The sequence below is a fragment of the Zerene cesonia genome, chromosome 16 (genome assembly GCF_012273895.1).
Source record: "Zerene cesonia ecotype Mississippi chromosome 16, Zerene_cesonia_1.1, whole genome shotgun sequence".
Lineage (NCBI taxonomy): Eukaryota > Metazoa > Arthropoda > Insecta > Lepidoptera > Pieridae > Zerene > Zerene cesonia.
This window is the reverse complement of record NC_052117.1, coordinates 2,941,398-2,958,016: the sequence shown is the minus strand read 5'-3', so window position 1 is coordinate 2,958,016 and position 16,619 is coordinate 2,941,398. Positions and strand designations below refer to the sequence as shown.

The 16,619-nt window shown below is 32.4% G+C and overlaps 1 protein-coding gene and 2 non-coding genes across 3 annotated transcripts in view; all 3 read right to left on the bottom strand.

The window, feature by feature from the left end:
- Positions 1-11,876, bottom strand: part of LOC119832938 (pituitary homeobox 1) — a 22,361-nt gene extending 10,485 nt beyond the window's left edge. The window contains exon 1 of the mRNA XM_038356769.1: positions 11,360-11,876. Within this exon, the coding sequence (XP_038212697.1) occupies positions 11,360-11,876 (517 nt within the window). The remainder of the gene's footprint in view (positions 1-11,359) is intronic.
- On the bottom strand, positions 10,085-10,157 carry Trnar-acg. Its single transcript has one exon. It is a non-coding gene; the product is annotated as a tRNA-Arg (tRNA).
- Positions 11,877-14,893: 3,017 nt separating the features above from the next.
- Trnar-acg lies at positions 14,894-14,966 on the bottom strand. The gene has a single exon. It is a non-coding gene; the product is annotated as a tRNA-Arg (tRNA).
- Positions 14,967-16,619: the final 1,653 nt, after the last annotated feature.

Below are 16,619 nucleotides of genomic sequence, written 5' to 3'. Positions count from 1 at the left end.
ACTTAGTAAAATATATTACAATAGCCCCCTGTAGTTCAAACGTACCATGGCGCTGAAGTCGCGCACAGAGCGAATACCGGTATGCCAGATGTTGAACTATAGATACGCCAACGCAACATTACAATACACAATCTCAAATTCTATCAAATCGCCTGACCAAAACTAAGCTTCAGTTAAGATGAACAACAAGCAGATGCTTCCATTGTTTATGAAGAACCAAACGCAGTTCTTTATAAACAATGTAAGCAAGGTACTAAAACTGAAAACGTTATTCTCAAAGAAACCGTTTCTTATTTGCATAGTGGGTCGCATCGATCCTTACGGTAGGTCAAGTTCGCAACCGTCCGTAATTGTAATTGCGTTGCTTTAACACTGTTACACCTAATGATTCGTCTCCCAGTCTCACTGAACTTTGATTTAGTCTCGGAATGTGCGACAAACTGGCTGATGTAAATTTAGTAATTGCACCTTTACCAAATTTAATGCCATATTTTAATACAAATCTAAAATAAACCGTTACTCATATAATTAATCTATCGTTATATTACACATTTTGTATGCCTTATATTACTCTATTTTTATATAGAATTAATAGTTTATGCTATCTATATTTACAAATTTTATTGTGTTTTGTTGTAACTTCATTTTTGTAAAAACGGTTGTATGTTTCTGTATGTATGTATGTATGAATAGAATATTATTAAGAGGGAATCATTCTAGGTTATGTTTCAATCGGCGAACTAAATCAATAGGCTACTTTGAAGGGTAGGTAGGTATAAAAAAAAAGTAAAAAAAAAATTTTTTTCGATCGATTTATATGACAGATTTATACGAGACATTCTATTTTAGTATTATATACCTACTTCGTCGACCACAAATCATTATTGTTTACTAAGGGACTTCCCAAAATTATATTTTCTGCATTTACACGTTATTTTGAAATTTCTTCTTTCAATTCCTATCTGCTATACATAAAAATATACCTACGTAGAATGCAATACGTATATACGTGACATATAAGTTCAAAAAGTCCTTATATTGGTTGTAATCAGTTTACCGTTGGTTTCTCTGAGCTACAGGATTAAGAGGGGAGAATTTTAAAAGCACCGTCGGAGGTCGGTTTGCAAGTATTCATGCATTCCCTTTGACGAGGCTCCAGCTACTTATTAATTAACATGGAGCTAAGTGTTTGCGTCCGCGGTAAACGTAGCCTTTTAACGTTTAAAAGCTGTTTTTTTCAGAACGTTTTAGAAGCTTTGATGACTATCGGTTTCGTTTTTTAGCTGACATATTTTTTGATGCTATTAACGTGTTATGCTGCGTCGCTGTGGTTATTTCTTAATGGATTTTCACGTTGTACTTTTCAGTCAGATATTTATGAGGTTTGCATTTTGTGAAAGAAACATGAATCTGTTCTATTTTGATATACATTTTTCCCTTTTCTCCTTTTTTTAGAGTAAAAGAAGAATTTTCATATTTTACATAGTCATGTGAATAGTTTTTACAATGAACTTGCAATCATGTCTATAATTTATTGATACCTCTCAAAACAAGAATAATTGCATAGAGCTCTTATGTGTTTACTGTTTATTTATTTTTTTAAGTGACTAATTTACAACAGAGATGGCTTAATTTTATACGGTATTTTTATTATTGTTACCGATTTCCAAAAAAGCCAAGGTTATCGATTCGACAGTAATAATTTTTGTGTTTTTTAACTCATATATTTTTAGGGAGTAAAATAAAATATAGTCTATTTCAACAAATTGAAGACGGTAAAGTTTTTTTTAAATGCCTATATAAAACCAGTTGTACAGTAAATGATAAGTAAATTAACAGCTTATAAGACATTATAAGCTGTTAATTTATCTTATCTCTTCTCTTCAATAGCGTTCTTACATACAATCTTATTATGCATGTAAAATTAAGTGAATACAATCCATCTAAAAAAATACAAGTTTCAGAAGAGCTGTTATTTTACTTTCCAGTATTATAAGTAAAAGCAAAGGTTTCTTTTTTATACCCACAATCATGGAAGTACAATCCGTCATAATCACAACTGACTCGCGACAAGTCAATGCACAATATTTGTAGTGCAGAATGGGGAACATTTGTCCGGGGTGTAACAAAGATTCAATGTAACATGTCATTAGGGGGCCCTAATCCCCTAATTATGACGATTGACATAAAAGCGCCATCTGTAGCGGTCGAGAGGTGTCGGGTGACGGAGAGTGCAGAAGTATTGCATCCCTGTACTTACGTGACGATTTGTTGACGTGTCTGTTGTTTAGATGCAGTTATGTTAGGTACACAGGTTTTGTGCTGAGTTGATTAAAGTTTATAATAAATGACTTTATTCAAATGGTACCTTAGGAAGATAATATTATGTTCTTTAAAATCCATCAGTTAGTGATTTTATTAATAATTATAGTATGTATAAAATGTTATCATTTATCGTTAGGCATCTTACTATTGTACTTTAGTTATGCAATTGAATGTATACTTGTTTCGGTTTAACAATTGATTATAGTATAAAACTAAACATTTCCGAAGCAGAGGATTATGTAGGTACGCCATATAAAATCACTATTTCATAATTAAGAGTAGGTATGTCTCGTTTATAATCCTTAAATATTTAAGATAAGTTCTGAGATCAACCAACTAAATTCCGCCTCACAATACTAAGTAAACAGTACCAATAAAATCTATTGGGTGTAAAAACAATTTTCAATTGAACATGCTCTCGAAATCGCAATTTATAATAGATCTTGAAATCTATTATGTATTTGGCACCCCGTGGGCGCTACGGTCGACGGGGTGCTTCGCCCCTCGAGCGGTGTCCATATGTTATCACATGCCGCTAATAGATTTATAATCGACGAGAAACCAGCAAATCCCTCTCAATGTTATCTACAATTGATATCCTATTAATTGACTGCTTTATCGAAGTGTTGAATCATTGTACTACGGTTTTATTAACGAAAAGCGATATTTTAATATTGCATGTGGTCCAGAATGTTTTTTTTAGCAAAAATCTATAAACTTTAAAAATGCATTACTTTTATATTATCAGTAACAACAAATTGCTATCAGTACTCGTCAAAATATAGCGACAGAACATTTAAACATAATCAAAATCAGATCATTTCTAATTTTACAAAATATTGAGTAGTAGTTTTCAAAAATTACGTTAATTGCCTTGCCTTACTGGAATTCTTTTTATTCTTAACCCGTTAGACATTTGTTACCTTTTCGAGTGGCAGCTGATCCCCAGTTTGATGACAATAGGATTAAGGGATTGTACTGACTACGGGGGCGCGTGACTCTCCATTATGTCGAGTACGCACTTTATTATGAACTATTTATGCATTTTATTTGAAATCTGGTACTGGCAAGGTGGATTTGAATTTGAAATGAAACAGGAAAAAAGATGTAAGTATCAAAATCAGTATATTCAGTAAATTGTGCGATTTAGTTTAAATTTTGTAATATTATAATGTAATCAATATTACGGAAATCTTTTAACTAAATTTTGATTAAAGCTTACCGAAACTGTTGTTTTATTAATATCAATTTAATTCTTATGATAATTATTGCACATTTTATTATTTATATGAGATATGTACCTATTGTGTATAAATAAAAATATTTATTTGAAAGTTAAATGTAAATACATTAAAAAAATAAAATATGAACGCACAATCATATAACTGAGTGATGAAGATGAGTAAAATTTATAGTCAACAAAATAAAATAGTACTTTATTGAAATACTTATAAGTTGCTTTTGCCTGCGGCTTCGCACGCGTTAAATTCGGACTAGTTTAATAGATGGTATTATATTTATATACATATAAACTTTTCTCTTAAATAACCTTATTTATAAAAAAACCTATATACTATTAGGTGACAGTGATTATAACCACGAAAGTAGATAATTATCAGAGCGAGCTCAAACGCGCACTTGACCATATGATAACCGTTACAGGGCACAGGCGCTAAATTTGATACCTAGTCATTAAGTATTTTTAAATTATAACTATCCAATATACTATTTTTTCACTTATTTGTTAAAAAACACGAATCTTAATCCAAATATTCTACAAATCCAGATGATTTCTGATCTCATAATTCCTTCTGCCAACGATATAATGGAGCTTTTTTGTCGGTCAGAGTGATTTTACAACTATTATATTGTAAAAGCTGTTCGGTCTAGTGGGTGTTTATGACTGTCATGGCAGACGGCGGGCACGCGTCGCGTATTAGCGAACAATAAATCAATAGAAATATACATGAACGACGTTCATCCTGTTATCCGTTTGCCTTTTGACAATGTTTTGGAGCGGTGTTGTAATATGGATGATATTTTGCGAAATATTAACAAGTATACAGACGTGAAATTGTTTGATTTCTAAACGTGAATAAGATTTGTGGTAGACTAATGTAATTGTCACACATTTAATGTTAAATAGTATATTGGATAAAAAACAGAGTAGAATCAGAAAAGACCTAAATATAAATGAATGATTTTAGAATATGAGTAATTTTGAAATTATATATCCAAGAGTCATAAATTTAGCAGAGACTATTTATGAGTGGTTGAAACATCAAAGATTGAAATTTTTATATTGTTTTTAACAACTATTGTGATTTAATCTAGTTTTTGAAAAATATTGATTGGCTTTGGTTTTTTACTCGTGATATAATGGAAAAGATACTTAGGCTGAACTGATATTCAATTTTGTTCATTTATTAATATCATGATATCATCCATGATTTGTACTATGCTATAGAGGAGGGTCTTGGAATATGTTTCCCTAATTACAAGTTAATTGAATACGTCATCGGCTTACCGATAGATATCATTGAGTGGTTAAATGGGGGTTTAATGACGTTTTAATGATTATTTAATAGTATTAAGTCAGTTGTTTCTTTAGAATGGTGCGAATCGGGTGTTATTACAATTTAAAATACTTTACGAATTAAATCATGTTGAAGTGCTTGTGAATATGAAAAAATATCATTATATTTTTTGCATTTACTCAATTTTCGGTGAGTTTTTTCCTTTTTATTTATATAGAGAAATTTATACGTTAAAGCTATTATTTATGCTTATAATAAGTATTTCTGAATTTTTGTCTGTAACGCTATTCGTTTCATTTGAAATGAGAGAACAATAATAATAGAATAAATTTCATGTTATTTGCGATATTTATTATTTATAATAAAAAAAAGTGTTATTTTCAGCACAATTTCATTTATTTTGCGATGCTGGACTCATGGATTTATTAATGAGAAGACGACATCACATTTTCAGCGATAATAATAACCAAATATCACCGATCATTCAAAATTATCCTTCAAATAACTATAATTGGAGATTACCCGACGCTCTATTAAAACAAAGAGACCGTATTAATAATGACAATTTATATAATGGTGGAACTAACGACGACAGTAACAATTTTTCAAATAATCCATTACTAAATAATCAAGGAGTTCCTTTCACAAATAACTTTAATGATAATAGATTACCTAATTCATTTGTAACAAACGATGGAGACTTGAATAATAAGCCTTCAAATATAGATATTGATCCAAATGGAAACACGCCAATTTCAAATGCGAATTCCTTTCAAAATAATGCAAATATTCCTAAAATAATGAATGATTTAAATAAAATAAACCATATCATGGATGCGATTAAAAAGCAGAATGCAGAAAATAATCGGCGTAAGCACAATGATGGAAATCATCAGACAAGCAACGATAACACCAACGATTCTCCAACCGAACCAATTGGTTTTACAAATATTTTTCCTCTAGTTCACGTAAATAAACGTCATGGTGTACGAACTAATGTTAATAACGGATACCAGAATGGTGGAGATAATACAGTTTCTTCTCCATATATTTCTAATAAACCACCGAACAACAACGATTACAACACTGCAACAACCAGTCCGATAATTACAAACCCACCTAATGATACACCAATGACAAATGTATCACCAAGTGAGAACATCAGCAATGGAATTAATAATTACAATGGTAACACACATCATACAAAACCCATTATAAGTCATCCTCCAAGACATGGACGCGGAAACACATCTCTAGAAAGTCCAAATGCAAGTAGCTCAAATACAGAAGATAAAAAGCATGAGCGAGATGACAAATACCTACTTAAGCCGATAACGAAAAGGAAATTTTTCTTCCAAGTTAAGCCTGTCGTTCCTGATTATAAGACTGTTAGTAATAACGAAACAATCTATTATGTAAATTAATTGATTAATCAAATATATGAAATGACATTGAGGCTTTAATTTTATACCCACATTAGGACCTAATTTATGTACGTTCCGATTTTACCTACGGTATCTTTTTTACTTTAAGTTTACTTGCATTTAATTTTATCTATTATAAAACGTTAATTATGTGAGGTTGGTTGGCGTGTTGATCGCCATTCTGTATGGAGCGTGAACACAAAGACTTCATTTATTATAGCTTGCACGTTTCTCTTCATTGTTAGAGCCTTCGTAGACGTGACTAGGTCGCTACGCAATGTATACGGAGGTACAACTGTAAGAATAGCAACTGTAATACAGGAACCTTTATGAATTAAAATACGATGGATCATTCCAGATGCTTTTTAATTGCTTCATCATTAATGACATTCAATTTATATTATACGGCAAAACACAGTGCAATGTTTAAGAATTATAAATCGAAATGAAAAAACGAGAAAATACTGGAATTATTTTGTTTTTAACATTATCATTTTTCAATATCATTTTATTACTCATATTAATGAAGTCTTCCAAAGGTTCTGTACTGTTTCACGGTTTTTTTTTGTCGATGTGTACTTTACCAATTTACTGCACTAAGATTTGAATTTTTTTTGCCATGTTAGATTAATTGTATTATTAATGTCATTCTCGAGCTTCGTATCGTATCATAAAATCGCTTCGTTGCGACGTGAAAGAACGAACAAGCAAACAAACACATTTTCGCATTTATAATATGACTTAGAATAAGTTAAGTTACAGTCTATTCAGCTTTAACCTCTGTATCTAAGTCCAAAACCGAACGTGTTTCTAGAACAATTCGTTGCACATAACCACGCATATTACGCAGTACACACGCACACTGAAATATATTCCACACAGCTCCGCTTGAAAATTCAGGCTTCGCACGGCCGGGGGCGGTCGTTAGCGACATTTCGTATTCATGACGTCAGCCCCGGGCCGATTGTTTGCAATATTACTCTAATTGGAATTGTAATACGTACATATTCTGGATAGATACGTGTCCGAAATTATTAGTTGCGATGTCCTATTTGGTCCTGTGATTAGTTTTAAATTAGGTGAAGGCTGAATGAGACATTACATTTGCTTGTTATAACAAATTTGGTACATGTTTTGGTTTTAATTTGTATACATTTATGTGCATTGCTTGTTTTTATATACCGTTAAAACTACTCTAAATAAATTTCCATTGATATATCCATCATTTTACATTGAATTAAAAAAGAAATTGAATGTCAAAAATTTTGCATTAGCTAATAGTAGTAGTTTGTTCAGGCTGCGCCGGAGTTTACTCGGGGCAAGTAAATAATATAGTCTACATATAACACCCACAAATAATCGAGAGATTACCCTCAACAACCTCTCAAACTCACAAACATTACATCATATCCGGTCGAAACCACTTTTGACTGTAAAAATCAGGCAAAAGAGATTTTGTCCGATGCCTTCCAGGTAAAAACAGTTCTGACAAATTTTTGTGATTAAAAGTGGTTTTGACAACGTGCAAACGGTGACTTTTTTAAGAACAAGCAAACATAGTACCTACATAGTTGTTAGTCTTTAAATAGTTTAGCTAGAGTTTAAATAGGCTAGTTAAAGAGAAGGAACGAGCGCGTTAGGTTGACGTGGTTGATATTATATTAATGGTAGACAAATAAACAAACTAAAAGATACATCGTCTTGCTTCTTAAATACATCATGTTGTAAAATTACTGCTAAATTATTGGATAATTGATATTTTTTTTAAGTTTAACTAGAAAAATACCGTTTCAATGTCTTTAGTTCAAGCCTATTTTGATAAAAAAAAAATCAGTTAATTTTTTTTTTAACTCATGGCATCGGTCAAATCAAAAGCCAAATTTTTTTCAGACAAAAACTGTTTTGCAACAGATATACTAATATTTATAAATTTTGTGGTGTGAGAAAAGCAATGTATGCAGATGTTTCTAGATATAATGTTTTTGCAATATCTTTAAATATAAAATTAATTATAGTATCCAACTAATCCTACTTATATTATAAATGCGAAAGTTTGTTACTCTTTCACGCAAAAACTACCGAACCGATTGCAATTTTGGTACGTAGACAGCTGGACAACTGGAATAACATATAGGCAACTTTTTATCCCGATATTCCTACGGGATACGGACTTACGCGGTTGAAACCGCGGGGCGCAGCTAGTTATAAATAATGCGCAAATTTTAATCGTTGTTTATAAGTATGTTCCTCATAAAATAAAGCGAAAATTACTTCTATATTTTCCCGGACGGAGCAAGGATGATCGGTAAGTAGTTAAATAAATAATAGTACCGCAATAATAATATTATGACTCACGATAGTGAGAATATTTATTTGTACATTGTTAAATCAAACTTGTTTTTAATTATCCTCTGCCCACGGCTTCGTCCGTTTAGTTAAAGGATAAAAATATGCATTCAGAGGGTTTTGCAGCTAAGTTTTCGGTCAACTAACAACTATCTTTTCTCCATCCTTGGGTCTTAAACTATTTCTGCACAGAAGTTCATCCAAATCGGTTCAGTGGTTTAGGCGTAAAGAAGAGGTAGACAAACACAGGTAATTACACATTTATAATATTAGTAGGGATCAGCGTTTGATTAAGCTTTATAATATCAAAATTTCAATTACTTCATTAGGTAAATGAAAATGATACTAATTATTTGGTATAGAGGATTGTATAATTATATAGAGGTCGATAAGCATGTCTGTTTTAACATAAGCGTATGAAATTCGTAAAGACATTATAATGAAACAATTTTTTGAACTACATATTTTCAACATGTTTTTGACATACATCCTAATAATATTATAAATGCGAAAGTTTTTGAGGATGTGTGTGTGTTTGTTACTCTTTCACGCAAAACCTACGGAACCAATTGCAATGGAATTTGTTACTACACTACAACTAGAATAACATATAGGCAACATTTTATCCCGATATTCCTTCGGGATACGGACGGGTGAAACTGCGGGGCGCAAGTAGTGGTATAAATGTCATTACAGAAACACAGTTCATCAGCCGTTTTATAAAATTGTTTGAACATTTAAAAAATCATCATGTTTTTGGGCATACAGGTAATTATTATTCAAATAGACCTATAATGCTTAGTCTGACGTATTTGCATAAACATTGTAGTTACTATAACAAATCGCAGTAGATTTAAGAACTGGTGCCCGTCCTCACCAGCGAGTCTCTCTCTGTCTAGAACGAGTGCCACTTATTAGAATTTTCGTAACCTTGTGTTTAATTTATCGAATAATGTGAATGTAGAAATGTTTAAGTGCTGAGCTATTTTTACACGCTTTTTATTAGCTTCACCTGTATGTTTGTTTGTAACCGACTTCTTTGGGCGCGATTTTGACCCACTTTAAACGGCCAGATTTCGTTCAAACTTTGTAGATTTATTGAGGACCGATGACAATACACTAATTTGATAAAATTATTCCAGTTTTCAATTTGCAAAATATGATTTTTTTAATGCGTGTTTTTTTAGTTTTTTTAAACTATTATATTTTATTATTGTTGTTAAAAGTAACTAAACTCATTATAAAAGTCATTCACTCAGAACAAAAAACATTCGGTTCAATTAATCAAAAGCATATCAATTACAGTTATAGGGTTAAGTGAATTAAAAAATCACGGCAAGAGCTTTTAACTGAATACACACATAAAATAATTTAATTTGTTTTACGAGTTACCGTCAAAAAATAGATAAGAAAATATCACTACTTGAACATCTTTAATATAAAAAGTCATCACGACCCTGCCAGGATTCGAACCTGGAATCTTCTGATCCGTAGTCAGACGCGTTATCCGTTGCGCCACAGGGCCATATAAGTTGTTGTAAAATATATCATCTAATAGAGATTTTATAGAATTTAATTATTTACTAGTTGAGTATCAGACATAAAACCTCAGTATGAATGTCTGTTTTTGACTAGATTCTGATGGCAGTTTAATTTTATGCACAGTGGAATAATTTTTTTCTCAAATTTTCAGTAAAAGATAACAACATGTTAAATAGCTATAGAAAAAATAAACAAACACATGGTAAATAAATGAGTTAGATCGTTATGATACTAGGTACTTGTGATACCCAGATGTCAACTACATCTGCTCACTTGGGTGAATAAAAGTCGTGGAATGAACATGGAAGTTTATATTTCTTAGGATTTTTCGAGTTTTTGATGGACACCAAAATAGGGGTTTTGAGGAGAAGGAATATGTGCGCCAACGCAGTAAACAAATCACTTGCACCTAGGCTAGTGGATGAAAGTTGTCAAAGTGGCTCTACTCCATAAATGACAAAACAATGCTTTTAGGACAAAACGATGTTGCGTGAATAAAAATTGTGTTTATTTTAATTTAGCGCTTTTTTATCCAATCCTTATAACCCATATGATGTGAATTAATCAAAGATTAAAAGCTTATTACAATAAATGTATAATGTATTTTTAATAAATGTGTAATGCAAATGTTAAATTAACAATTGAAACGAAATAATAATAGCCCTACCATTAATTAATAGAAATATGGTGTCTGCCTACTATTATTATTGGCTAATAGATAGAGAAAGTAGAGGTGGACTTGCGCGTGTGCAAGGTGGAGAGTTTTCAACTCGGAGGCCACACACACAGAGGACACTCTTCATTTAATAATATATGAATTGGTTCCATAGCATCCTCTTTAAATTTTATGTAAACTACGTGCGTATACAGTAGTGAAGTTTTTAAACATACTTATATAGGCAATTTTTATTTCTTTTCATATGTGTTATCTACCCTTTTATAGATAGATTTGAGTGGTACTTACTTATGAAACTTAATTCACGCGCGGTAGGGTATTAATAACTAGCTGTTCGATCCGGCTTTACCCGTGGTACATATATAGCCTATGTCACTCAGTGAAGATACAGTTTTCTAATGGTGAAAGAATTTTCGAAATCGTTTTAGTGGCTTTTGCATAAACAAACATACAAAACACAAACTGTACGTTTCCTCTTTATAATATTATTGTAGATAAAGCACAATTACCTGTGTGGTCCTGTAACGACCGGCTGATGGGAGGTGCTGGAGGCGTAGCTGCGTGTTCACCGCCATAAAGACCACCGAACTCTTCAGCTGAGGAACTTGATGCATTGCTGCATTTTCTACCCTTATCGGGCGTGTATTTGCTCTCTCCTCCCGAGGGTAGGAACTTGGCATCGTGTTGGTGTTCATCTAGAAGGCCTGGAACACCGAGCAATCCGCCGACTAAGTTCGGCCGCAGCTCTTCCATGATTTTAGCGCCTTGGCCGCCTCCGCCGCTGCCGCTGAAGTTGAGCTGGCGGCTGAAGAAGGCCGGGAAGATGTTGAACTGTTGTGGGTCAGGGAGCGCGGTCAAGGGCGGCGCGGGCGGCTCGACGGCCCCCGCGCACGCCGCACTCTTGAACTCCACCGTGCTGGGGCCGGTGCGCTGGCTGATCGTGTAGCGCGGCTCGCCCGCGTTTCTGACGTCGTGCTCCGTGCCGTCGCCGTCGGCTCGGCCCCGACGTTCACTGACTAACCACATTATAGTGACGTGGTACACGGCCGACACGCCGCCCCGCGCACTAATTGTTCGCGACTGCGCGAGATGATATCACGTCGCCGCCCTCGAGCGAGAGCGAAACGGCTCACTTCAGTATCCCCGTAATCGATGTAAAATCTTTATAGGGATGCTGCGTCTCATTCATCCCCAGCGTTGAGTCGCAGTGGAGCGACGGGGGCGGCAGTGGGCGGGCCCGAGCGTGCCGTGCTCGACGGCGATTGGCCGTTGCCTGTTGGACTAGGGGTGCGCCACACCGCTTCAGGCTAGGAGCGCTTCTCTTTGTTTTATTGTCCCCATGGTTTCTCGTCGTTCTAGCGTTTAAAGTTTATGCATTGTACCATGTTTTGTTCTACAAAACACTAAACCACGTATGAACTTCTTGAGGTAAATCTGTTGAAAGAAAAATGAAGGTATCTAAATATTTATTGTTTTTTAATAAATATCGAAAATTTACTTTAATAACGTTGACCAAATAATTGAAAACAATATTGTTATAGAATCCCGGTACTTACCTCATAGTGTTATTTTTACTTCCGTTTAGGTATCGGTAATTTTATCAATATTAACCGTGCTTGCTAAAATACGTATTTTCTATGTAATATTTATGATGAAAAAAAAAATTAAGACAAATTACAAAACCTACATACTAAACATCAATTAACTTCTAATTTCATACCTGTATTAACACTAGCATTTCTATGAGAGATATAAACAAAGTCAATAGACAGAACGCTGATTCAACATTCAAAGTTGCTGATCAGGGTAAACAGTCAGGTCTGTTCAGGATGGTAGACGTTGATAAAATGAATAATTTAAGCGATTTGAATATCGAACTGCAGGGTGTTGAACGTCGCTGACGAATGAACATTGAAAAATTAGGTTGACTGACGTCTGGTATCGTACATTCAAATTTAAAACTACTTACATACAAATAGTAATGCAAAACAATATGTTATTAAAATAATTTACAGCGAATGCAATTATTTAATTTTTAATAGCAATTGATGCATTTCTAAAAACATTTTGTTTCAATAATACAAAGAATAGAAGAACCTTTATCGCGAAAGACGCAGAAGCGTATCCCGCCTCATAATTGATTTTTATTCTGATTCTTTTAATTAGGTACATTTTTCAAATATCAAGGGGATCTTTATATTTATTGCTAGAATATGAAAATGTAAATTAAACTAAATAAATGCTTTTCACATACAAAAATAAATGTATGTACCTAATTAATTCAATAAATAAGTGTTTGTTTTTTATATTAGGTATATTTTTGTTTTAAAATAAATTTCCATAACTCGTAGATTAAGCAATAATTTTAAATCTTTAAACTGACTTAACAAAAACAGCAAAGTTTATGCTTTTATTTATTTTACATATCAATTAATTATTATTGTTATATTTATCACGTTGTACGTGCCTGTGTAAGATTCTCATAATTTAATGATACAGGAAACATCTGTTCCATTATTTTTCCTTACATTTCAAGAACTGATCCAAACACAACTATTATCTGTCTAAATGAGTAAGTGTTATCTGTATATTTTTATATAACTCAAGAATTGATAATAAAAATAATAACACGCATTTCAAAAACTTGAAAATTAGTTATAATTACAACATAAGGGATTTAAAACAGATCGTCAAAAGTGGTGATCGCGCACCATCAGGCGAACCAGCTCAGATGCCCGCAATGAATTAAATTGAAAAAGTTTTTTTTTATGCAAATTATTCAGTTGTGATATGAAGTATTTTTAATAAACATTGCCCAATTGAGTAAAACTCAAAAATACTCGTTACATCGGGATCCAATTGAAATGGGACCAAATTAATGCGTCATTTTTTAATTAACTTTGACAGAATGGTTTTAGTTATCTGTGGTTTAAGAATGTATATATTTTTTTAATTTAGACAAGTTTAGACAAGGCGGGTGAATCCGCGGAATGAATGGTAGGTATATATATACAGTACTTGTACAGTTATAGGTATGCCTTCAATGTAGTTAAATTGAGTCTCTTTTTTCAATTCGATAAGCTGCGAACCACGTACGTTAAGAATGCAACTATTGCATCTTCATAATGAAATGCCATTGAAATTGGTGTTGCCATTTTATAAAAGCACAAAGTTATAGATTGTTTGTCTCAATAGAAAGCTCATGTGGTTACTTAAATATAACATCAGGACCATTGCATTGTAGATGCAACGATAAGAGCTCTTTGAATAAATATTTTAATGATATGATCAACCCTTTTTAATAGTTTATGAATATCATTAGATGTATCGAGTTCCAAACGCAAATGTTCTGATATTGAGTGTCATTAAATTTATTTAGATATTTAGAAGTTTCGTTTTTAAAAGTCGGAGTACAAATTGATATCATTTTTAAAATCAAGCACGGTCTTAACCTGACCTTATGCATATTTTTTTATTCTAAGGTTATATATATTTGAAATAAATAAAAAATGCTTCTATAATAACTATAAAATTTTGTAAGGTTCGTTTGATCCCCAATTGTTCTGTTCCCCAATTATCAGATAGCTTATGTTATAAGCAGTGCACTATATGTTAGAAAAAACATGAGGTAGTTTATGTTGTATAAGCAATAATAATTCTGTTTTTTTATTTATATATGCACATAACCGCAGATGTAAAAAAATCTGGAATCATAATAAATGATGAAGTCAATAATTGAAAAAAAAAATCTTTAATAAATTGGTACCTATCTAGTGTAGCACATATGATTAAAACTTTTAAAACACCGAATTTATTTTGTATTTGTCCATATTTTTATTAGGTACACATATAAATGCGTGGTTTGATGCTGTTATTACCGCATATGTTATATTTTGCTTTAGAAAGTCATCACCTAAAAGCTTAAAAGTTCGTTAACAAAAATCATAGAATATTTTTTCATGTAGCGTCTATGTAAAGAAATAGCAAAAAGAACAATATTGTATAATTAAAATGTAAGTATTTAAACAAAATAATTTACACGACGACCCTGCCAGGATTCGAACCTGGAATCTTCTGATCCGTAGTCAGACGCGTTATCCATTGCGCCACAGGGCCGGCTGAATTCACTTTTAAAAATGTACAACAGTTTGAGATATATATGTTTAGTAGTACCTGCCTTAAAATAGCAATTACATTTTGGATACCTACTCAAATAGCTAATGAAAATCTAGAACAAAACGAGGTGGTCTAAATAAAAGTAAACTCCATTGTATATGAAATTACTAATTATTAGGGTTGAGAGAGTAATATTTTCAGATTCAGACTTATCCCAAAATTTTGGAAAATGCATTTATATACTTATGATTGTATCACAACACTCGTGTCAATATAAACATCATTGTTAAATAAACAATTTGCGACATTTGTTTGACCATGTGCGCGCCCCGCCCGCCGCCCGCCCACGATTTAGCGCTCATGCTCTACAGAAGAACAAATTATACGTCTTTCATCTGTTATTGGTGACACGTGGCTAGATTATTTGTTGACTCTCGATTTAAAGTATATTTCACCCTCGAGCTTATTACTGTTATTTGTGATTCATACGTCTCGATGTATTTGAGAGAATTGTAAGTGTAGTTTTTTATGACAATATTGTTATTTTTATGAAAAAAACTTACTAAAGTCAAAGTTGAGAGGATAATATATATTGATGAGATTCTGAATGAGGGGATAATGTGAAATAAAAATGGATAGTATTACGTTGTTTTTATTATCAATACATTTATTTTATTGATTATAAGATCTGGAATGAATGATATTTTAATTGTTATAAATGTGTGTTTAATTGTTATTATAATTATTATACGTTTAATTTTAAACATACATGTACATAGATACAAATATTTAAAACTTTTGCTATTTTCACTTTTTTATACTTATTCCTCCATTCCTTTATTCCAGATGCTTGGTAAGCATTCATACTTTCCATAACAAAAATTATAAATACGAGAATTTCTGTATCTGTGTGATATGTTACGTTTTAACTACTGGATAATAATAATTATAATGAAATTTTGTGCACAGACGTTATACTGAAGGTTTTTTTATACTTTCCAATTACCCTTCAAAAAGCCAGTTTTGTAAATCAATAAGCTAAAGAGGTGTAGAAGCAGATATGCGGTTGTTTCCTGTGGACGGCTGCATCCGGCTCTCATCCGCCCGCCAACTGAAAGGTGAACCAGCACATCTCGTCTTTAAAGAGGTTTTACATATCCTTAATAGTATGTTTTTAGTTTATATACTGTTAGATATATATTTGAAATCAAGATAAGTACTATCAAGTAGATAGGCGAGTGGACTGAGAGACAGACGTTGTTTCTTTATTATTACAACTTATTTAACTTCTAATAGATGAATAATTATGTCGAAACGGCAAAAAATTATGAAACGTAAGTTTGATCTTGTTTGATCGCACTAAAATGACTAAAAAATAATTGTTATTGAGAGAGATTTATGATTATCCATATTTGTAGAAAATGTATGAAACATAATTAGTAACATACTTAATATAAGTACCTTATCTATTATTGACAATTATTGAAAATCTTTATGACTTCTCTAAATGACATTGTATCTACGTATAAAAAGGACTGGCCAATCATACTTAATTTGGATGAATCAGACTTGTATTGGGATGACGTTATACGAGTTTAAGTTATCTAATCAAAACACACAATAAATAAACATCAAACCTATCGACTAATGTAT